A 24,164-nucleotide genomic window follows, 5' to 3' on the forward strand; every position below is an offset into this window, starting at 1 on the left:
TTTTTAAATTTATTTTTATTAAATTTATTTTATTTTTATTTTATTAAATTTATTTTATTATTAAATTATTTTATTAAAGATATTTGAGTTTTACAATTTTCCCCCAATTTTCAAGCTTTGTGAAATAAAAAGCTTTCAAGAAACAATGCAGAAGAAATAAAAAAAATCACTTGAAACAATAATTTGGGGTTTTTTTTGTTTGTTTTTGTTTTTTAGTTTTTGTAAGGTAATGGGATTAAGTGGCTTGCCCAAGGCCACACAGCTAAGTAATTACTAAGTATCTGAGGTCAAATTTGAACTCAGGTACTCCTGACTCCAGGGCTGATGATCTATCCACTGCGCCACCTAGCTGCCCCTTGAAATAATAATTAAAGTACTATCCACATTCTCATTGTCCCGGCTTACAACAGTTACTCTAAAGATGATTTCAGTAAGTCAGCAGTCTTATAGTAGTTATTTCATTCCCTTGTGCAAGCAACTGTATGGGGCATTGGTTAGAGCACTGGCCTCAGAGTCAGGAGGATGGAAGTTCAAATCCAGCATCAGACACTGGCCATTTATTGGTTGTGTGACCCTGGGCAAATCACCTAACCCTAAGTGTCTTGAATCTAGGGTCATCCTGATCTATATCTGGACCCATATGGCTCTGGAGGAGAAAAGAGGCTGTTGACTTAAGCATAATATCCCCTCACTCAGATTTAATTCATGTGCTTGGCATGGCATGACCATCCTGTTGTCATGGTCTTCTTTGAGCATGAAGGACAAGCATCATCGAACATGTCATATAAAAAAACAATAGCATACTATTGACTTATTTTTGAACTTCTTCCACTTGAACTCCATAAAAAAAGATGAGAATGAGATTATTATTTTTTTATTAAGATTCACATATATCAGTTTGCTAGTGAGACACTACAGAGTGAATATAAATTAAAATTGATTTCGTTTCTTATTATTTCAGGGGGTCATAAATATTTGTAGTTTTTTTCAGTGAGAAGCAAGCAATGCTTTTTCCTTTATACAGGATTATTATAAATAATAATTGACATCCCACCTTATAAGCTATTAAATCATAATACTGGGACACTATCTCATTTGACCCCCATAACAATGTGATCAAGGAAATTCCTGACTTTTGAAGAAGAGTTATACACTCTGTTATGTTAAATTCCAAATAAGTTACCTGGGAAAGATAAAGTATTCCATTATTAGGATGCATTGATATAGCAGTAATTATTTGTTTATCAAATCAATTGGCAGACCATAGGACTCTAAAGAAATAGCAACCAAAGAAAAATAAATTGTAATGAGGAGGGTAGTAGAACTATATGTCTCACAAATTGTGGCAAGAACATACAGTGTGAATCATAAATATGTCTGATAAATGATAATGATGTTGGAGAAGTGGAAGTAGAGCAAAATCAGAAAAGTTAATATGATTTAGAACTGCTGGGGCATTAAAAACCATCTAAGTACTGAAGCAATTTGAAATTATGCTGAAAAAATGGCTAAAATGTCAAAGACAGAAAGGCCCCATATTACAACAGAATAATCATAATAGCATTTTTTGTGGTAGAAAAGAATTTGAAACCAATTAAATAGATGTCTGTAGATTATAGAATTGATAAAAATGTGGCACAAGAAAATAGTGAAATATTATTGTCTTATAAAAACTAATGAATATGAAGAATTCAAAGAATCATGAGAGGGCAACATGCATATATATAAAATGAAGTAAGCAGAATCTGGAGAGCAATTTATACAATGAGTATAAGAATGCAAATGAAAGGAGCCAAAAACCCCAACAAATCTGAATGTATAATTAAAATGACCAACAAACTTGATCCTAGACAGGGGGTAAATGTACCTTTTTCCCTTCTTTGTGAAATATTTTATATACTCACAGACTCAGTTAATGATTTGATTATTGGTAACCTGCTTTTGTCTTTTATTCTTTATTATGTAGAATGACTTCCTGATCAGGATGATGAGAAACGCATTTTTTTAGGGGTTTTTTGCAAGGCAATGGGTTAAGTGGCTTGCCCAAAGCCACACAGCTAGGTAATTATTAAATATTTGAGGTCGGATTTGAATTCAGGTACTCCTAACTCCAGGGCTCTATCCACTGCACCACCTAGCCACCCCGAGAAATGCATTTTAACAATGATGATGATGTAAAAACAAAAGTTATGATGAATACAAAACTATAAAACCCTTTTTGAAGGATAAGGGTGTTTTTTTAGGTTTGAGTAAAAATAAGACTTTTTCATTTCTGTTTTAAAACATCATCTAGCACAAATTCCTCATTTTGTAAGAAAGAAAATTGATTCAAAAGAAGGAAAAAGACTTGCTCAAGGTCACCATTATTATAATAAAGAATTCAACTTCAGGTCTTGTCTTTCCTGATTTAGAGGTATACTGTTCTATACAGGATACTAGATTTAAAAATAGCCTACATTCTATGTAGTTTTTAAGATTTGCAAAGCATTTTACATATTTTATCACATTTTATCCTCACAACAACCCTGGGAGGGAGGTGCTATAATTATCCTTGCATTACAGAGGGGAAAGTTGAAGTTGAAAGATTAAGCCCCTTCCCAGAGGCTAAATAGCTAAGTATCTCTTTCAAGATTTGAACTCAGGTCTTCCTGATTCCATATTGTTTTCTTTTATATTGTTGTCATCACTGCTGTATTTCCTCCCCCAGCCTGGCCCTGCTTACTTCACCTTTTAGGGATCTATTCAGGGCAATTTTAAAATATTTCCCCAAATTTCTTATACTCTGCCACCAGGATAATTGCTTTATCCTCTAAACCATCTAGTTACTGCTTTAGGAATACTTTATTGGGTATGACCTTGAGAAGGCACTGATCTTTAGAGCCCAGCAGAGAGGTACACCTAAGGGAGGCTTTGTAAAGATTCTACCCAAAGAAATAAGACTTGCAGGAGGTACTCCTTGACCAGAAGAATCCTTTATGCAAATATGTTATTACCATCTTCAAGTTTGAACTTACTCTCCCTAGGGACATTATTTGTACTAAAATTTGTACTAAAAACTATTAGTTTGATGGGAAGTGGCAGATAGAGCTCAGAATGAATATTGTTAATAGCATTACCTAATCTCATTCTACTCTGGCCTTCCCGAGGTTGGGAAAAGCTAACCTTCCCTCAGGGTCCTTAACTACAAAAAGTAAATCACTAATAATTTTGATTGCAGCAAGAAACAAATTGTTTGAAATGGCGGGGAGGGGGGCGGGGAAGAAACAGTGCTACCAAGAGGATGAAAAAGGTAGGTTAGAATACATTTACATAGGGGTGGCTAGGTGGCGTAATGGATAAAGCACTGGCCCTGGAGTCAGGAGTACCTGGGTTCAAATCTTGTCTCAGACAGGAGTACCTGGGTTCAAATACAGTCTCAGACACTTAATTACCTAGCTGTGTGGCCTTGGGCAAGCCACTTAACCCCTTTTGCCTTGCAAAAAAAAAAAAACCTAGAATGTATTTACATGATTATCACTGTAACACAAATGCAAATCTTGGATGTGATAGTGGAACTTTAGAATGCCGGACTTGGTGAATTCAAGTCCAAATTCAGATAGTTATCAGATATCTGAAGCTGGACAATTCAATTAACCTCTACTTTGTAAAGAAATGCTAACTTTTTTCTTAACCTGTCAAGTATTTTTTATCATTCTACAAATATATATATAAAATGAAGTAGATATATACTTCCTGAAATAGAGATGGACTTGACCCAACCTTGGGAAGGAAGTTTGATTTGCTTGAATTCCAATTTTTGCTATGGAGGGTGTGGTTTATCTTTTTTCTCCAAAGGTGGAGAAAAGGGTAGATGAAGGGACAAGAAGTTTAGGATTGCAAAAAAAGAAAGTCAAGGCAGCATATAAAAAATTTCATAAGAGAGAACATAGATTTTGTTTATCTTTTTTTTTCTTTAGTGGTGGAGAAAAAGGTCGATGAAGAGACAAGATAGGATAGCAAAAAAAAAGAAAAAAGTCATGGCAGCATTTTTAAAAAAAAGTCATAATAGAGCAGAAAAATCAGAATTACAAAGTAGAACAGCTTTGGGTTACATTTTGAATTTTTAATATAGACTAAAAAGCTTATATGAAATTTATAGATTCAGTTTCATATACAATTCTTTTTCTGTTCTGCTATTTATATACAAATGTCCATTTAATTCGGTATTTATTTAAAGTTCAATAACAAATACTCAAATTTGAAAATTAAAAAAAGATGATTTGGATTAGAAGATCTCGAAGGTTCCTTAGTGATTCAGTGGCAGATGACAATATCCTTGCCCTCCAAACCACGAAGGGTCCACCAGACGAAAGTTTATAGAGTCTTTTTCCAGCTCCCCAGTCAGTAGCAGGTACTTGCAAATAGCAACGCAGATTTGAACAAGCCGGAGGAGGAGCCACGACACCCCTCAGCTTCCCCTCCCTTTCCCCTTAAGTTCGGTCCCTCAGCCTGCCCCGGCTCTCAAAACTCTACAGGTGTGAGCAAAAGCGGCCGCGCCGGAGACCCGGACAGACGGCACCGGCCCGGGCTCCTCAGGCGTAGCCCAGCTCCTCCGGCCACGCGTGCCTCCTGCGTCCCCTCCCCACCGCGGGACACGGTGACCACAGCCCACCGAGGCGGCGGCTGGACCATGAGGTCGCTAGTCCCTTGTCCCGGGTTGCTGTTGGCTGCCGGCCTGGCGCTGCTTTGGCCCGTGCAGGTGAGCAACCCCTCCCTTCACCTGGCGCCCACCAAGGTGGGAGGGCAGGGGGCCCGGGGACCTCCCCTGGAGGGGGCTTCCATAGATTCCGGACGGATGTCGGTATTGCCCGCACTTGAGTGGCTCAATACTCTTTCTGTTCCAGTTTCTCATCCCAAATCACCCTCGGGATGGGGGGAGGAGGAGAGCATTGCTTCTCTATTCATTCCAACACCTTGGTCTCCTTTGCACTAGGTAGCAATTAGGAGAGGTCCTGGGGAACAGTTCATCCTTTTTCCTCTCCCTCACCTTCCCTCTGCACCCCCTACCTCCCCCCATCTTCCTTTCCTCCTTCTCTCCACCACCTGTTCTCTTCTCTCCCCCATCTCCCTCTTCACCCTATTCCATCCACTTTCCCCTCCTCCCCTACTTCCTCTCCTTCCTTCCTTCCTCTCCCTCTCTCCCCCTCCCCCCTTCCCCAGCCTCCCTCCTTCTCTTCCCTCTCTCCCCTTTTCTTATTCACCCTTTTTCTCCACCTCTTCTTTCTTCCCCTCCTCTCTCCCCTTCCCCCTTCCTCTCCTCTAACCCCCCCTTCTCTCTCCCTTCCTCTCCCTTCCTCTCTCCCCCTCCCTCTCTTTCCCTTTTCTCTTTCCTTCTCTTCCCTTTCTCTCCCTTTCCTACTGTCCCCTCCTGAGGAAGAGAATACAGTTACAGTGAGTGTGGTGACCTTTCTGGGCCACTATGGCTTGAGGGCTATCTTAGATAATTTATAATTGAGCTGACCAAAAGACCCAAGAGAGATGGGGGGATAAGAGAACTCTCTCCACTAATCTTGGATGATTTGGAATTTGAGTAGCCCAAAAGGCCCAGGGAAAGAGAGTTGGGGAGGGGTGGTTGGAAAACTTAGGCAAACTAAAAGGAAGAAAGTGTCTCTTGCCAGGTGAGTCCTTACCAGATTTGTATGGGTTGACTGCTAGCTTGCTTTTTTTTGCTATTTGTTCCCCATCATACCTGGTCAAATGATCTAGTTTTGAAAGGAATGAGTAAGTTTGGTGACAGTGGGTGATAAGGTTGTTTTTTTTGGGGGGGGGCGAGCATGTTCATGGACTTATTTTTGAAATCTGGTGAAGCCTGTGGATCCCTTGTCAGAAGGTTTTCAAATAATTGAAGAAAATGCTCTTTCAGTTCCAATGTGAAAATAAAGATGATAATTTTCTAAATTCACTGTAATGGGATCCTGATTATTGGTTATGATGAAATCCCCAACATTATGTTTGCTCTTTCTGATGTGGCCCGCTCATTCAGTTCTGAGTGTTCTTCCAGATACTTTGCTAGAATTTGGAATTCAAGTTATGATTTAATTACTGTCTATACTGCTCTCACTTTTGCCCCAGGACTTTTGTCTTCTGGTTCCCTGTTATCTGTGCTCACTATTTGGGACCTTTTAAAGGCTAACCTTGTCCTTTTATTTTACAAAAAGGTCAGGGTTTGCCTTAAGACTTAATTACCTATATCTGCACCTGGGATCTTTTGATATGTAAAGGTTCTCCTTGACAACTATGTATATAACTTAATTGCAAATTTTGTCCCAACTATCTCTATTACCCTACATTCTTGAGGTAATTTCTAACTCCAGGCCCATTTTAAACATTAATTTAATTATTTAACTGAGACCATTTTTTTCTCTGTTCTTCTTGCCCTATACAAATGAACATATGTCAGATCTCTCTTTGCTAGAGAACTTTCCCTCTCTATACTGTGTCTTTCAGTGAATAAATGCCTCATTTGACTTCATCTTCCTTTCCTCCTTCCTCTCTCCACCACCTGTTCTCTTCTCTCCCCCCATCTTCCTCTTCACTCTATTCCATCCACTTTCCCCTCCTCCCCTACTTCCTCTCCTTCCTTCCTCTCCCTCTCTCCCCCTCCCCCCTTCCCCAGCCTCCCTCCTTCTCTTCCCTCTCTCCCCTTTTCTCATTCACCCTTTTTCTCCACCTCTCCTTTCTTCTCCTCCTCTCTCCCCTTCCTCTTCCCTTCCCCCTTCCCCCTTCCTCTCCTCTAAACCTCTAAACCCTGCCATCTCTCTCTCTCTCTCTCTCTCTCTCTCTCTCTCTCTCTCTCCCTCCCTCCCTCCCTCCCCCCTCCCTCTCTTTCCCTTTTCTCTTTCCTTCTCTCTTTCCTTCTCTTCCCTCTCTCTCCCTTTCCTACTCTCCCCTCCTGAGGAAGGGAGTGAATTCTTTCTCAGACCTCCTATGCTGTATCCTGGTCTTCTGTCCCTGAAAACTAGCTATAAACACTATTTCTCCTCCATTGCTCCTCCCAAAGGGTTAATAACCTTTGACTTCCTTCTACTCCTCTATTTTACAGGACTGAAAATTAAAGTCTCCAGAGTAAATGAATAGTAACTTATTCTTTTGATTCCCAGGCCACTCACTGCTCTTTCTATTATAACATGGATGTAATTGAAAGCATTGCCCTTAGATTTGTCAAATATTATTTTAGCATCACACCAGCTGTGAAAGCTTTGTTATACTTTTTTTTTGGTAAAGCAATGGGGCTAAGTGACTTGCCCAAAGTCACACAGCTAATTAATTATTATGTATCTGAAATTGGATTTGAACTTGGGTTCTCCCAACATCAGGGCCGGTGCACTATCCATTGCTCCACCTAGTTGCCCCTATTTAATGTACTTTAAGCATTTTTCTGTCCTTTTAAGGGTTAGTGGTGAACTGGAGGAGAGGTCCTTGAGTCATACTTCCTAAGTGTGTACTAAGCATCTCCGAACCTAGAGAAATGGAGGAATATCCTAAAGCAGGTGAATATGGATACTCTGTTCTTGTCTCTTTTTAATAAGTACCATAAGAACATTCCCCACCCTAAATACAATTTTTGGACCTATGACTTTATTGGTATTGCAAACTCCCTTTAGCAGTGAAGGTTTGCACCTTCTATGCAATAATTTGAGAATTACCTAGACCAATTTCTAGGATTTTCCAGTGACTATTTCAAGGTGACTTACTTTTTTAAAAAATTATTTTATTTTAAGCAGTGTGGTTAAGAGTGACTTGCCCAAGGTCACACAACTAGGCAATTATTAAGTGTCTGAGGTCACATCCGAACCCAGGTCCTCCTGATTCTAGGGCTGGCATTCTCTATTCACTTCACCACCCAGCTGCCGCCTGTGACTTAGTTTAAAAAAAAAGCCTTTATGAGGTCACAGTTGAAGACAGCTAAAATATTAAATGAAAATCTATTAAGTATCCCCACTGTGTTGCCTTGCTTTGGGAGGATGTTCCCCTGAAAATTGGAGTTGATACTAGCCTTACAAAAGCTAAAAAATGAAGAGTCAAATATGAAGTTCCAAATGGCAGGAAAATATGTAATTTCTGAGTATTGTGGTTTGCCCTTTCCTGAGAATGGCATATATTGATTCATTTCTAACAGGTTGCATCCTAGACTTGGTTGGGAGGATTTATATACTGTAAAGAGCTGTCTTTAATCATTAAAAAAAATCAGGCTTTTAACCCACTCATTCTGTGCCTCTCAAGAAAAGTAAAGAATGTTTTTATTTCTTTTCCTCAGAAACTCAAAGGGTTTAATATCCTGGTAAAGATGAGGGAGGGAGAGAGAAGAGAAGTTTGCCTATTTTTTTTATCCAAGTGGCATTAAATTGACCAGTTATGCTACTACTATGATCATTTTTTTTTAAAAAGGTGATCTCCATTATGGATAATCCTATACCAAATGCTTTCACCCTTACTTTTAAAAGAATTTTTACTGAGTCATTCTTTAATCTGGGGCTGATAGAGCAGAGTGCCAGTAATCAGGGAATAGTTTAATTAATTATTTTCATTATAAGGAACCAATTTGCAAAGCATGAGATTTCTCCTGCTTGGAGCTCTACCTTCGTATAGTTCAGGCAGAGAATATATACATGATCATAAAGTGGGAAGAGAAAGGGAAGAATAATCAGTTTGGGGACATGAATGATCTTCCTAGGACAAGCCCACCCAGCAGGGTAGTAATAAAATTACAGCAGTCCTGATCATCCAAGTAAGACACCACCAGCTTTTCGAGTCCTTTGAGAATGGTTAAGTTCATTGTATAGGCTTGGGGGTATATATAACCCATTGTTTTGCTTGGGTACAGAACAGGCTATGCTGATTCATTTCACTTAACACAGACAAGCACAGGTCAGGGAAAGAATTAAGGACTTGTCAGAATTGATAAATTGCTCCCTATTGCTTTGTTTTCACTATTTTCCAGGGCCAGAGTCTACCTTTGTAAAAGATCTCTAGAAACTAAATTATTAGTGTTAAATTCATTTCACATATCACATTAGTCAATATGAAAATCATAATTCTCTCGACAGTACTTAAAACTAAAGCATTCAGAGACAGAAGTCATTGATCCAAACCATTATTGCAAAATGTTTTGAAATTTTTCCCAAAGTCTTTAAATCCTTACATAATGATAATACAAATAGTATTCTTTTTTGTTATGAAAAAATTTGGAGATTCTCATATTTACTAAGTGCAAGAAATGTTTCATTCTACATCGAATCTATCACCTCTGAGAAGAAATGGATAGAGTGCTTCATGACATTTGATTAGAGTTTTTCAGAGCTGTTAGTTTTGCAGTGTTGTTATTTTACATATTGCTTTCTTGGTTCTTTTTATCCTATCAATTTATACACATTTTCCTAGGTTTCATAGAAACTGCCTCTTTCATAATTTTTTTATGATATAACAATATTCCATTATATTCATGTACCTTAATTTGTCTAGTCATTCCTCAAATTTCTGGACATTTGCTTAGTTTCCATTCTTTGTTACTACAAAAATAATAGCTAACATTTATAAAGCTACAAATATGTACCAGGCATGTCATAATATTTTCTCATTTGATCCTCGCATCAATGCTAGGATATAGGTCCTATTATTTTCTATATTTTACGGTGTGAGAACATTGAGGCAAACAGTTTCAGTAACTTGTGCAGGATCACACAGCTAGCAAGTATCTGAGATAGGATATGAACTTGGTATAAAAGAACTCCAGGCCAAACATTGTATACCTAACTGTCCCCCAAAAAAGAGCTGCTACTTTTTGTTTTTGTACATTAGTGCTTTACCTCATCTGTTTATCCATATGTAGGCACCTATATAATACCTTGTAAGCACTGCTAGACATATCTTTTCTTCTACACCATAGGTATAGATTTCAAGAAATCTGTTGTATACTACAAGTGTAGGCAAGGGTGTGGAATGTGCAGAAGAGTGAACATAAGTTGTCATATGAATAACAGAAAGGGTAGATCTGAATTAGAAATGTCGGCTAAAGAAGGAAAGTTATATTTTGAGTTCCTGTGGTCTAAGTCAACTTCTTATCTTGCTTGTGTTTTGTAGGGTAGTCTTACTCCTTAAGTCCTTCTTGTAGTAGAGAATTCACTACTTCAGGAGAACCCTATTCCATTTTTAGACCATTCTTATTTTTAGAAACTTCTTTACATCAAGTCAGAATTTGCTTTCCTTTATGTAATTTTACCCAGTGATATTTTTTTTAATTATGAAGCCCTGCAGTGGAAGTCTAGGTTCTTCCCCATGGAAGCCCTTTGGCTATTTGAAGACCTGTCAGATCTGTTTTCTACACTAAAGGAAGAAATTGAGTTTCCTAAACTCACACCTTATTCTTCCTAGGCAGATCAAAATTTGGGAGCTGCAGACAGGGCAACTGCTTTTGAATCTGCTTGTTCACCAGGATGTGGTGAGAGATCTGATTTTCCTATCCATTGGAAACTTGACTTTGGTATCTGTATCAAGGGATAAACTTGTTCAAAGCTAGGATCTAAATAATGATAGCAAACAGATCCAGGAACTCTCTGACCATCTGCAATGGATCTTTTGCTGTTCCAGCTCCAGACTGCTGTACCCATGCACGCAGGAGAAGTGAAATCTTTTCTTTGGATCATGTTGCCCTACGTGTTTATTAGGAAGCTAGAAGGGCATCATAATAGTATGGTTTCTTGTGACTTCTCATCAGACTCTGTACTGCTCGTCACACACAGCTTCCTATGGCAGATGACAGACTATTCAGGATCTGAGCTTTGGAACTGAGAACTCCCAATTGCATTTGCTCCTATGACCAATGGTCTTTGCTGCATATTTTTGCCATATGAAGTATTATTGCCACAGGGACAAGAGATGGCTATGATAAGTTCTGGACAGTACCTAGGTCCTATCATCACTAAAGCATTTATGTTTTATTTATGCCATAAAATCCTTTGGGGTTTCCTTACAACTTAACAAGTCTTATCACTGCCAATATCCAAGAAAATGAAAAATGTTTCTCACATACAGGACCTTCTAAGCCATGTACGCATACATAGTTTTTCTTAAAAGGTAAAAAGGGGGGGGGGCTAGGTGGCGCAGTGGATAGAGCACCAGCCCTGGAGTCAGGAGTACCTGAGTTCAAATCCGGCCTCAGATACTTAATAATTACCTAACTGTGTGGCCTTGGGCAAACCACTTAACCCTTGCAAAAAAAAAAAACCCTAAAAAGAGAACATAGAGTCTTGTTCTTTCCTAAAAAGAGGATTACTCATTTTTTATCAGTTATATACAATGATAGTTTCTACCAACCATTTTTTTGCAAAGTTTTATAATTTTTTCTCCCTCCCCTATACCCCAACAGAAGGGAATCTGATATAGTCTTTACGTTTGCATCCATGATATACATGGATCAAAACTGAATGTGTTATGAGAGAATAATCAGATCCAAAAAGAAAGAAAACATCAGAGACAGCAAAATTATATTATACATAAGACAACTTTTAAAAATTGAAGATATTAAGCTTTGGTCTTTGTTTAAACTTCACAGTTCCTTCTCTGTAAACAGTTAATATTCTCTATCATAGTTCGCCTAAAATTGTCCCTGATTATTGCACTGATGGAGTGAGCAAGTTCATCAAGGTTGATCATCACACCAAGTTGTTGTTAGTGTGTACAATGTTCTTCTGGTTCTGCTTTCACTCAGCATCAATTCATGCAAGTCTTTCCAGGCATTTCTGAAATCCTGTCCCTCATGATTTCTTATAGAACAATAGTGTTCAATCACATACACATACCACATTTTGTTCAGCCATTCCCCAATTGATGAGCACAGGATTAACCATTTTGACAAAGGTGGAGCTGAAATCATTAAATGGAAACAAATTGGGCTCATAAACTTTGATTCTTCTTTGAAACAGAATTGTTTTGGATCATAAACATGCAGTTATGTGCCAGGGGAAAACTGCTCTTTGACTTTTTTTATTTATCTATAATGTTCAAAATCTAGTAATAGAGGAAGTGGTTTTCTTTCTTTCTTTTTTTATTAAAGTTTTTGCAAGGCAATGGGGTCAAGTGACTTGCCCAAGGCCACACAACTAGGTAATTATTAAGTGTCTGAGGCTGGATTTGAACTCAGGTACTCCTGACTCCAGGGCCACTGAGCCACCTAGCCACCCCTAGAAGTGGTTTTATTTTTAAGGCTACAAGCCTTAATTTAGATTGTCCACTTAATAACAACACTTAATTCTGTGTTGTTCAAAGTGCAGTTAATAATGTTGTTTTGGGCCATGTGCTCTCTTAGTGCTATAGGAAAGAACCATAATCTTACACATAGAGAAACCTGACTCTGCCCAACACTTATCTATGTTAGTGAAGCATTCAAATTATTTTCTTGCTCTTGGTTCATAGTATCAGTATTTCTTTGTTTAGCCAAGTGCAAATATTTTACATTTATAAAAATCATTTGTCTTTGTTTTTCCTCTGAGAGATTTCAGTATGTCAATGGAGCTCATTGGCTGCCTTTTTGCAGACTGAGAAGGGTCTCCATCCTCATTGTTTTCTGGTTTGGTAGCTGGGTTTCTGTCTTGCTGTCACAGTCACCTTCATTCTTTGATGAGTTATAAAATGAAGTTAGAAGTCACTTCCTAAGTAATCTTAGTGAAATCAGGAGTCCTCATTTCAAAGAATGTATCATGAGATGCTTTACAGTCCTTACTAGGGAGTACGGAACTGACACTTTCCCCCTTCCCCTGGTTTCTGATGAGGAATCACAGAATTTCTCTTGAATTACAAGAAATTGATTTCATCTTCCATCTAAACAGTTTATTCTGCAGGAAAAAGAAACAAAGAAAAGGAAGAAAAGAAAAAACAGTTGACCAAATTCTGTGACCCTTTATATTAAGGACCCAAGTCTACATCCACTATTTGACTAAAGAGAAAAGGAAAATTCATAGAGGAACAAAGTTCAATGCCATTCTTTCCCTTTCTTTGGCTCACCATTGGCTACTGTTGCTTGCCCTTTTTTGTATGCGTGGGTATGTATATGTATATGTATGCATATATCCTGGATATACATACATATATATGCATATGCTCACACATAAATACACATGAGCATAGCCACATATGACCACCTATTTAACAAAAATTTTGGGGTTTTTTTTTCACTTTGTATACATCATCAAAATCTTCCCAATATGAGATGGGTCCAGAGAACCATATCATAACGAACAACATTTTAAAGATTTATAAAAGAAAAGAAATCAGCAAAATTGATCAATATATTAAAAAATAGAAAAAAATAATTAATTCATTTAGGTATTGTTTTTATATACTTTTCAAGTAATATTTTTTGATTTTCTATCAATTTCATGTAAAAACGATTTTAACATGGGTTTTTTTTTTAATTCAAATTTCATCCCTCCATACCTCCTTTCTTCCTCCTCCAGCTCCTCAAGATGTGGCAATCTGATATAGATTATACACGTGCAAACATGTAAAACACTTCCATATTAGTCAGTTTGTCCATCACTGTTGTATTTTTCATACTTTAATGAATTTGTGTTTTATAGCCTCTTGATTGTGAGCATAATAAGAACAGAGACCTTTGTTTCCTATACCCGTTCAGCATAATCCTCTTCCTTTAATATCTATAGAATGAAGAAACTAAGCAGATTATTACAGTTCTTCTTGATTTACCTTCAAAAAAATGATCAGATGTACTTTAAGAATACTTAGTGTCTTCTCTTTTCTGTGACAGGGTTGAAGAGCATTTGTGGTTAATCTTGCCACTGAGGCTACTTTTGGTAACTTTGATTTCAAGGTGCTGCCACAGTAACCTAGAATTGAAACTTCATTGGACTATTTCAAACCTCACCCTTTTCTTTCTGATATTTTTTTAATGTCCTTGTGACTGTCACATGAGGAATGTGAGTGGTACTTGAGAAATTTTAAAGAGATTTGTTGCCTTGAACGAATAAGTGATACCCTTAAAGGCTGCTGACATTAACATAACCTTTGCTTCTCTGATCTTAAGTCCCAAAACCTAGGCACTCTGCATTCTTCCTAATCTTGTTCCAACTAGCTCATATATCTAAAACATCCCTTAATTCCTTGTGTGAGGGATGGAAGAATTGGGTAGCATTAGTGCTGAGCCTATGCATAAAGAATTAATCCCTTGTACCTATCTTCTCATTCCTGGCTGATTTGTTCCTGTTAGTAAATCTTCCCTCTTCATTCCTGAAAGTACCTATTTCCCATAGCAATACTTTAAGAAAGCCCTAAATAGAAAAGTCAGTAAATATCACTTCCTTCAAATAGCTTTGTGTTTGTATGTACTGGATATTAGATATTGGAAAACTGAATTTTGATTCTAAGTATAAAAATTAATGTTTTTCTTAGGACTAAAAAAAATAAATCATTTTTTCCCCCAAAAATGTTATTTGGTGTCTATTCAATTTTACAATAAAAAGTATAATTAAACATGCATATAGCAATGACAATTTACCAATTTTATCTCCTTATCTTTAGGGTTCTCTATATTAACAAATCTACAAATAACTTGCATATATACAATACTTTTCATGGATGTGGGATTTAACTTGAAAACACCTTTCAAAAAACAAGGCATTTCAGTTCTGATTTTTCCACATGGCATTACTCCATTTTGTACTTTTCTTACTTCCACATATCCTTGGTATTTGTTACATTGCATGGAGAGTCATGTTGGTGGGCCATATTCTCCCTGACCCTAACCTCAATCCAGCCATTCCTCAACATTTGAACATTTAGACTATTTCCAGTTTTTCTACCATTATAAACAGCATAGCTTTTAACAGTTTTTTTTAATTCTTTCCTTGAGGAGATTAGGGAAGGGAGTTCCTAATATTTTTTTTTAGTTTGTTTTTTTTTTTGCAAGGCAATGGGATTAAATGGCTTGCCCAAGGCCACACAGATAGGAAATTATTAAGCAGCTTAGGCCAGGTACTCCTGACTCCAGGGCCTGTGCTCTATCCACTGTGCCATCTAGCTGCCCCTGGGACTTCTTAATATTAAGATCACTGTGTCACAGATTTTGGTTAAGTTTATAATTTTTGCTAGACTTTGCCAATTTGCATTTCAGAGAGAATAATCCATTTGTAAGGCCAGAAATACCTTTTCCTCACCATCTCACTGTTGGGTTTTTATAACTTTTAAGTTTTCCCAAAACTGGTGCCAATAACATAGTATTAAGAGTCAAGAGGAACTTTGGAGAGTATCTGGTCTAATCATATGGGCAGTTAGATGGTGCAGTGGGTAGAGTACTGGCCCTGAAGTCAGGAGGACTTGAGTTCAGATTTGACTTGACACTTAATAACTGCAAGTCACCTAGGCAAGTACTTATTAACCCTGATTGTCAAACATTCAGAGTCATCATATCTGGCCACTGGACCCAGATGACTTTGGAGGAGAAAACTAAGTGGTGATTCAGCACCCCCTCACTCAAATCTAATTCGTGTGCATCTAATCATACCTAAACAGCATGCCCAATTATGACCATCAAACCTGAAGTCCTCCAGCCTTGGGAAACTCACCACCTCTCAGGTTAATCCCTTCTACAACAAAGCAATTCAATTTGTTGAATTTTTCCTTTTATCAGGTTTAAATCTGCCTTTATACAACTTCAGCCCAATTTTCCTGATTTCTCCGGGACCACAAAGAACAATCTTTCTAACATTGTTCTTCCGATGTTTGAACAATGATCAAATGTATCTTTAACTTGTAATTGCTTGTAATTTTCTTCAAATGTTCACTGTGTTGGATTCTTCCCTTGGGAATTTTCTATTCATATCTTTTGGCCTTTTGAACATTTAAACTTGATATTGACAGAAGATCTACTTCTAATCCTTGACTTGAGGGAGGCCATTTTTAGATCAGGGATTCTTTAATCTTTTTTATGTCATGGACCCCTTCTCAGAATCATGTCTATAAATGAATAAAACCAAATACTTCAGATTACACAGAAAACCAATTATATTGAAATATAGTTATTTAAATATCTTTGAAACCTCATTTATACAACCCAGGTTAAGAACCTTTACTTCGGATCATAGTATCTGTAGAGTGACTTCAAGTTCTTATTGTTGAAATGTTTTTTGGCATCAAGGTTGTTTGTATTTGTTTTGGTTATACAATTCTGGATTCTTTTTTTAGGTGTTTTCCCAGTCCTGTGTTTGGTATGGAGAGTGTGGCATGGCATCCATAGGTAAGAGATACAACTGTGAATATTCAGGACCTCCAAAACCATTGCCAAAGGATGGATATGACTTAGTGCAGGTGAGTTTATTATTATTATATTTTTATAATGAAATAGGAAACTAGGTGATACAATAGGACTTGGAGTCAGGAAAACCTGAGTTCAGAATTCAGGCTTAGATACTGACAAATTCTGCGACTCTGGACAATAACAACACCTACCTTTCATGGCTTTTGTGAGAAAAAAAGAGATAATATAAAGACTTTAAAATGCTTTGATGATGATTACCTTCATCTTTATCATTGTCTTGGCTATTCAAAGCATGGATCATACTAGACTATATCATGTATGGGTACCAACAAATATTTTAATTGAAAATGAAAATAATTTTCAGTAGATAAGTATCTAAGGCCAAGAGAGATTAAGTGCCCAAGTTCATATAGAGTATCAGTCAAGATCTGAACCCAGATCTGCTAAATCCAGGTCTAGGTTCTCTCACTGAAATTCTTTAAACATGATCTGCTTCAGTTTTTTTTTTAACCTCACAAGGTCAACAACCATTTATTTACTCTAACAAGAGACCATTTTAATATTAGCTAAGAATTTTTTTAAGTTATGAAACTTACAGGATTATTCACTTTTATTCAGAATTTTTTGTTTTTCTTTTCCAATTACATATAAAGACAGTATGCAACATTCATTTTGAATTTCACATTTTTCTCCCACTGTTTCTTTCCCCCTCCCCAAGACACGTATTCTTATAGGTTATCTGTGTACAATTATGTTGAATATATTTCCATATTAGTCATGTTGTGAGAAAAGACTAAGAACAAAAGAAATAATCATGAGAAAGAAAAAACAAATTTTGAAAAGTGAAATTTGTTTACTTCAGTTAGCATTCAGACTCCATGATTCTTTCTCTGGTTGAGGATGGCATTTTTCATCACAAGTCTTAGATTGAGAATAATTAGTTCTATCAGAATTAATCATCATACAATATTGCTATAATGTGTACAATGTTCTGGTTCTGCTTACTTCACTCAGCATCAGTACATGTAAATCTTTCCAAATTCTTCTGAAATCTGCCTGCTTATGATTTTTCTCTATTTTATGAGCAACTTTATTTTTTTCAATTACATATATAGTTTTAAACATTTGGTTTTTTGCAAGATTTTGAATTCTACATTTTTCTCTTTCTTTTTTCCTTCCCCCTTCCTATGACAGCAGGTAATCTGATAGATTATCTGTGAACTGCCATGTTTAATATTTTCCATATTAGTCAAGTTGTGAAAGATGAATCAGAACAAAAAGAAAAAAATTGATCATTGTTCTGCAATGGTTGATAATTACACAATGTTCCTATTAATTTGTACAGTGTTCTGTTTCTGTTTATTTCACTCAGCATTAGTTCATGTGTTTCATTATAAGATTTTCAGAAATCCATTTCTTATAGAACAGTAATATTCCATCACATTCTATGTCACAACTTGTTCAGCCATTTCCCAGTTGATAAGCATCCCCCCAATTTTCAATATTTTGCTTTTGACTCATTTTAAAAATTATTAGAAAGCTTTTCAAAAATATTTTGTCAGTGTGTGTTTTTACCCCAAGGAGAATCCTTTATGAAATAGTCTTTTTTTTTTAGAACTATCTCTTGTTTTTTACTGTAGTGTTCTACATGCCTTTGTTTGATTTCTCTCCTAACAGGAAATCTGTCCAGGCCTCTTCTTTGATGATGTCAGTCTTTGTTGTGATGTACAGCAACTTCAAACACTGAAAAATAATTTGCAACTGCCTCTACAATTTCTATCCAGGTAAACTGATGACCTTGCAAGTAAGAAAGACAAACACTTAATGTTTTTATGAACCATTAAATTCACTTGGATCCACTTGAGAAGGGTGACAAGTCTCAGAAAAAATTTAGGAAAGTAATTTTTGCCATGACTCATTGGAAAGGAAGATTAACCAGTAATTGTTGGAGTTTTTTGAGATAGTTTCAATATGAGGTACTCCAATTTTCATTAGATTTTTTTGTTTTTGTTTTATTTTCTCAGCAATTTTTCATTTGGTTATTTCATCATCTCCCATGCATCTGATCTTTCTAGTCTTAATCTCAACCCTGAGGTACAGTTTTATATTGCTTACTGCCTATTAGACATTCCTATTTGAATGTCCCATAGATTTCTTGAACTCACTGCCTTAGAAACTGTCTCCAAATTTTCCCATTTCTAATAGGGGCATCTCCTATCTTCTTCCACTTAATTGCTTTATTCATTCTATTCACTCTTACTCTTCCCCCATTTCTAATCATTTGCCAAGTCTTGTAGAGTCTTCAACCCTTATGTTGTGTTCTAGTTCAGACCCTAATTTCATTTTATCTCTTAAATGGTCTCCTTTCTCTTAGTTATTTGCCTGTCTAATCCATCTTCCACATGACTGCCAGTTTTAATAAGCCTACACCTAACAGTATCACTTCACTTCTCAAGAATTTTCTATAATTTCCTATTACCTTTAATACAGATCATTAACTGTTCGCCTTGGGATTTAAAGCCCTGTATTGTCTTTTGGTTCCAACTTGCCTTTCAAGGCAGTGTGCCTTGTATTTCAGCCAAATTGATTCACTACTGTCACCTTGGTTTCTTGGAATCCCTATTTCCCTTCAAAACTCCTCTACAAGTCTCTTTCTGAACTTCACCAGTTTTTAAAATCCCCTCTTTGAAATTACTATGTTTCTGCTTTGAATATATTTTTATCTTGCTTTTTTCCTCTATATTTTGACTGTCTTTAGCCAGCATTTAAAGTGCTTCAATCTTTGAAGCATTTTACAAATATTCATTTGATCCTTTTAACAGTGCTAGAAGGCAGGTGAAGTGTTTAATGTTTTCCTAGTTCTTCTCACTTCAGTCAGTATCAGCTCATAAGAAAAGGGAAGAAGGGACTTATTCCTGCTTCAGATGTGTTTCTTGTAAATGACATATTGTAGGATTCCGGTTAGTAAGCCATTCTGCTATCCCTTTCTGTTTTATGGGAAAGTTCATCCCACTCACATTCACATTTATGATTTACTAACTTTGTATTTCCTTTCATTCTAGTTTTTCTCCCATTTGTACTTTATCTCCTTTCACCCTATCCCTCACTAGTGTTTTGCTTCTACTTCATTTAATCTGCCCTCCCTTCTAATCAACCTCTTTCTCTTTTTCTTTTTCCTTTCCCCCTCCAATTTTTATCCTCCCAGCTATCAATTCCTCTTTCCCTTTTTTTCCCCTTTCCCCATCTAATGCTCTTTAGAGTAAGCTGAATTTCTAAATCTAATTAAATGTATGTTACTTCCTCTTTGAGCCAAATCTGATTGGTGTAAGATTCAAACAATTCTCATTCCCTCTCTTCTTATCCTCTGCAGGAAGTTCTTTGTGCCTCTTCGTATGATATACTTTACCATATTCTGCCTTCTCCTTTCCTCATTTCCCAGTATAATCCTTTTTTCATAGCTTTTTTAATATCATTGCATCAAAATCAATTTATGCCCATATCCTCTAAGTATATATTCCTAATAGAAATGCAGGAGTTACAAGTATTATCTTCCTATGTAGGGATATAAATAGTTTAGTCTTATTGAATAATATTTTCTTTCCTTACTGTTTGTCTTTATACGCATCTCTTGAATCTTGTATGAAAAATCAAATTTTCTATTCAACTCTGGTCTTTTCATCAGGAAAGTCTAAAAGTTCATTATTTCATTGAATGTGATCTTTTCCCCTGAAAAAATTCACCCAGTTTTTCAGTATATTTGATTCTTGGTTGTAATTCAAGCTGCTTTACCCTCCAGAATACTATATGCCAGGTCCTTTGATCTGTTACTGCTGGAGCTGCCAAATCCTGTGTAATCCTAATTGTGAGTTCTTGGAATTCTCCTTAACCTAATAATTTGGGGATTTTGCTACAACATTCCTTGTTATTTTCTTATAGGAATCTCTTTCTGGAAGTGTTGAGTGAATTCTTTTAATGATCGTTTTATTTTGCCCTTTGGTTCTAGGCTACAGGAAAGTTTTCCTTAATAATTTCTTGAAAGATGTTGTTTAGGCTCTTTTGTGGATCATGGCTTTCAGGTAGTCTAATAATTCTTAAATTATCTATCCTGAATCTAATTTCCAGGTTTTTTTTAAATGAGATATTTTTCATTTTCTTCTATTTCATTGTTTAAAATTTTGTTTGACTGATTCTTAATGTCTAACTTGCTTACTTCAAGTTTTAAGGAATTATTTTCTTCTGTTAGCTTTTGCATCTCCTTTTACATTTCATCAATTATAATTTTAAAAAAGTTATTTTCTTCAGTATATTTAAATTTTCCTTTGGGCCAATTCCATTTTTTAAAAAGTTTTCTTTTTCTATTTGCTTAAGCATTGTTTAAGGAGTTCTTTCTCCAGTCAATTTTTGCACTTCCTTTTCCAGGCTGTTGACTCTCCCTTACATATCTCATTTCTTTTCCCAATTTTTCTTCTACCTCTCTTACTTGATTTTTTAAAAGTCCTTTTTAAGTACTTCCAAGAGAACTTTTTGACTTGAGATCATTTCATATTATTCTCTGAGGCTTCACAAATAAGTCTTTTCCCAATGTCTTCTTTTAAAAAAATTTTTTTTATTTATTTAAGGCCAGTGATTTGTCCAAAGCCACACAGCTAGGTAATTATTAAGTATCTGAGGCCGGATCTGAACGCAGGTCCTCCTGACTTCAGGGCCGGTACTCTATCCACTGTGCCACCTAGCTGCTCCCTCAGTGTCTTCTTCTGTGTTTTGATCTTCCTCGTTGCCATAGAAGCTTTCTATGGTCTGGACTTTTTTTTTTGTTTGTTTCTTACTCATGTTTAGATTAGTCCAAAGTTTTTAAAGATGAGTTTTAGTCCTGGGCCAGAAGGGGATACTGTCTCAAGCTTCTATAAGAGGTCAGAGGTCTGCTTAATGATTTTCCATGTCCTAAGGCCTCAGTTGTTAAAAACTTTCCTGCTACATTGTGAGTTCCCAGCCTAGAGGCCTTCAGTTGGTCTTCTGAAGTGGGATCCAAGGAGCCTTCCTCAATGATCTGAGCTGTGGCTGAGAGTCCCCACTCCCCTCTGTCCCCTGGGCCACACTCCCTCCCACCCCAACACACACACACACACACACACAGACCTGGATGAGAGACCTTCCTTGAAGTCCTTCCAAAATGTCTTAAGATGGAAATTGCTCCACCCTATTTTTTTTAGTGGGTTCTGTCACTCCAGAATTAGTTTTGAGACTGGACTAATATTGGCTCTGGGTGAAGCTGAGGAGAGCTCAGGGAAGTTCTGACTTTTCTCCTCTATTGTCTGTCCATTCACTCTCTCTTAATCCCTTTTAATCATATTTCTGTCTCTACCATCCTATTGAAACTACTCTCTCTAAGGTTATCGGTAATCTCATCCCTAATCTAGTGGCCTTCCTTCAGAACTCTTCTTTGTGATAACTATGTTGCATTGGACACTGACTGATCGCCCACCCCTCACCCTAATTTAATGTTTATTTGAATTGAATGACCTTTGGAAAACAACCTTCCTATTGCTCCCTTGTGAAATGGCTATCTAATTCTCCAGAACCTGTAATTCCTACTACACTTTTGAAGGAGACTTAGGTGAGGTGGGACATAGAGAAACCAAAAGTAGTAATGTTATTAAGTGGTTATAAGACAAAAATTTGAGAATTTACTAGATTAAATTTCTTTTTCCTCTTTATATTCTTTGACATTTGTCAGTAAGATGATCGATCTTAAGTCCCACTGATTTTAAGACAGACTACATTTCTAAATGAATTGATAAATACAAAGATGTAGTTATTTTTCCATGAAACTCTGTTCAAAAAAAAAATACAGCTTTGAAATATGATACATTCTCTTCATGGCTCCATTTTTTTGTTCACTTATTATGCCATATGATTTCGTTAACATGACCTACTATTGACTTTTTTTCCCAGGTGTCCATCCTGTTTTTACAACCTGTTGAACCTGTTTTGTGAACTAACTTGCAGTCCTCAACAAAGTCAGTTTCTGAAAATTACAGAAACCCGTAACTATACTGATCCTATCACAAAAAAGACCAAAGTAGATGTCATAGGACTACAGTACTACATTGGACAGAGCTTTGCCAATGGTAAGCTAATATTGAAGAAGAAAATGGGATATAGGATAAGCGTTCCTATTGAGCTAGAAGGTCTCTACTTAAAGGCCATCTAAATTATGTATTTGTCCTGTGAGTTAAATGCTTATTTATTGCAGGATAATAACCACCTCATCACAGCAACAATAAGGGCTAGCATTTGTTTAGTGCTTCAAAGTTTGCCTACATTATCTCATTTGATCCTTAGAACAACCTAGTGAGGTATGTACTATTATCCCCATTATATGGAGAAAGAAACTGAAACACAGAGAGGGTCAGTATCTTATGCAAGGTCGTACATCTAAGGAGTGAAGCAAGATTCAAACTGAAGTCTTTTCAGATCTAAACTTTATCTACCATGTTACCTTGCTAGCTGCCTCTGATAGAAATAAAAGATTAGGAAATAAGCCGAGATGTCATTGTTTTGTATAGAAATAATAAATTCACATTTATGTGACACTGTCAGGTATGAATTAAACTGGGGTCTTTTCTGCACCTCCTGAGTCTGAAGCATGAGACAAACTAGGCTGACCAGGTTATTTCTTTCCCACCTCTGGTTCATCTGCTTCTTTACTCCCTTCTTGTTATTTGGAAGCCAAAATGAGTCAGGGAATGCCCAGAGAAGAGGAATCATAAATATCCTACCCTCCCAAACCCTCCTCATGTCCATTATGTTGTATACTAACTTCTCTCTTCCACTCTGTTCTCAAGGGGTCTAGAATTCTAAGATCTGGGAACGTTTGAAAACACCTCTGTGGAGCGAGCAGCAGGGGGCTGAACTAAAACAAGTATATTTCATTTCACCATTTTTCTCCATTTTTTTTCAGCCATGTATAATGCTTGCCGGGATGTTGAGGCCCCCTCAAGTAATGATAAAGCTCTGGGGCTTTTATGTGGGAAAGATGCTAGAGACTGCAATGCTACCAACTGGATCCAATACATGTTCAATAAAGATAATGGACAAGCTCCTTTCACCATCATGCCTGTTTTTTCAGGTAGGGGAAAGTTGGTTATTGTCAGTTATGTTCAAAATATATTGATTCCATGCTAAAGAATAATCAACATGGATGGCAGTGGGGGGTGGGAACAACACACAGGTATGGAATTAAGTTCTTCATACCTGTATCCTATAGTGTAACTGTATCCTATAGTGTGAGACTTATCAAATTGTTCTAGTAAGCCATGTAATAAAAAGAATACTGACTTTGGAGTCTGAAATTCAGGGTTTGGATCTTAACCATATGGTGTGATATTGGACTAAACTTGTAATGTCGGGGCAGTGGATGGAGCACTGGACCTTGAGTCAGGAGGACCTGAGTTCAAATCTGGCCTCAGACACTTAATAATTACCTAGTTGTGTGACCTTGGGCAAGTCACTTTAACCCATTGCTTTGCAAAAACTAAAAAGAAAAAAAAGTACTTGGCAAACTTGTAGTGTCTCAAAGAGGGGGTTGAACTTAATGACCTTTAAGGACCTTTCTGATTCTGTAGCTGTGGTTATGGAAGCTCTAAAGTGATTTACAAAACAAGTATCTTTTTCCTGATTCAGGGACAAAAAGCATATAGTTAAAATAAAATTGAAGAATACAGTTAAAAATAGCTTACCACTAATAAACAAGAGTGGCACCTGGTTATTAACACTCCTATCATAGGCTGCTGCACTGACTCATTAGAACTAAAATAAGATAGTATTAGTTTTGTTCCTCACAGAACTAATTCAATTC

The 24,164-nt window shown here is 36.7% G+C and overlaps 1 protein-coding gene across 1 annotated transcript in view; it reads left to right on the forward strand.

The window, feature by feature from the left end:
• The first annotated feature begins 4,667 nt into the window (after positions 1-4,667).
• LOC141497424 (NPC intracellular cholesterol transporter 1-like) overlaps positions 4,668-24,164 on the forward strand; it is a 56,009-nt gene continuing 36,512 nt past the window's right edge. Inside the window, exons 1-5 of the mRNA XM_074200072.1 lie at positions 4,668-4,738; positions 16,234-16,356; positions 17,984-18,090; positions 22,259-22,434; positions 23,268-23,435. Of these exons, the coding sequence (XP_074056173.1) occupies positions 4,670-4,738; positions 16,234-16,356; positions 17,984-18,090; positions 22,259-22,434; positions 23,268-23,435 (643 nt within the window). The 5' untranslated portion in view covers positions 4,668-4,669. The remainder of the gene's footprint in view (positions 4,739-16,233; positions 16,357-17,983; positions 18,091-22,258; positions 22,435-23,267; positions 23,436-24,164) is intronic.

This window comes from Macrotis lagotis, chromosome X (genome assembly GCF_037893015.1).
Source record: "Macrotis lagotis isolate mMagLag1 chromosome X, bilby.v1.9.chrom.fasta, whole genome shotgun sequence".
Taxonomy (NCBI): Eukaryota; Metazoa; Chordata; class Mammalia; order Peramelemorphia; family Peramelidae; genus Macrotis; species Macrotis lagotis.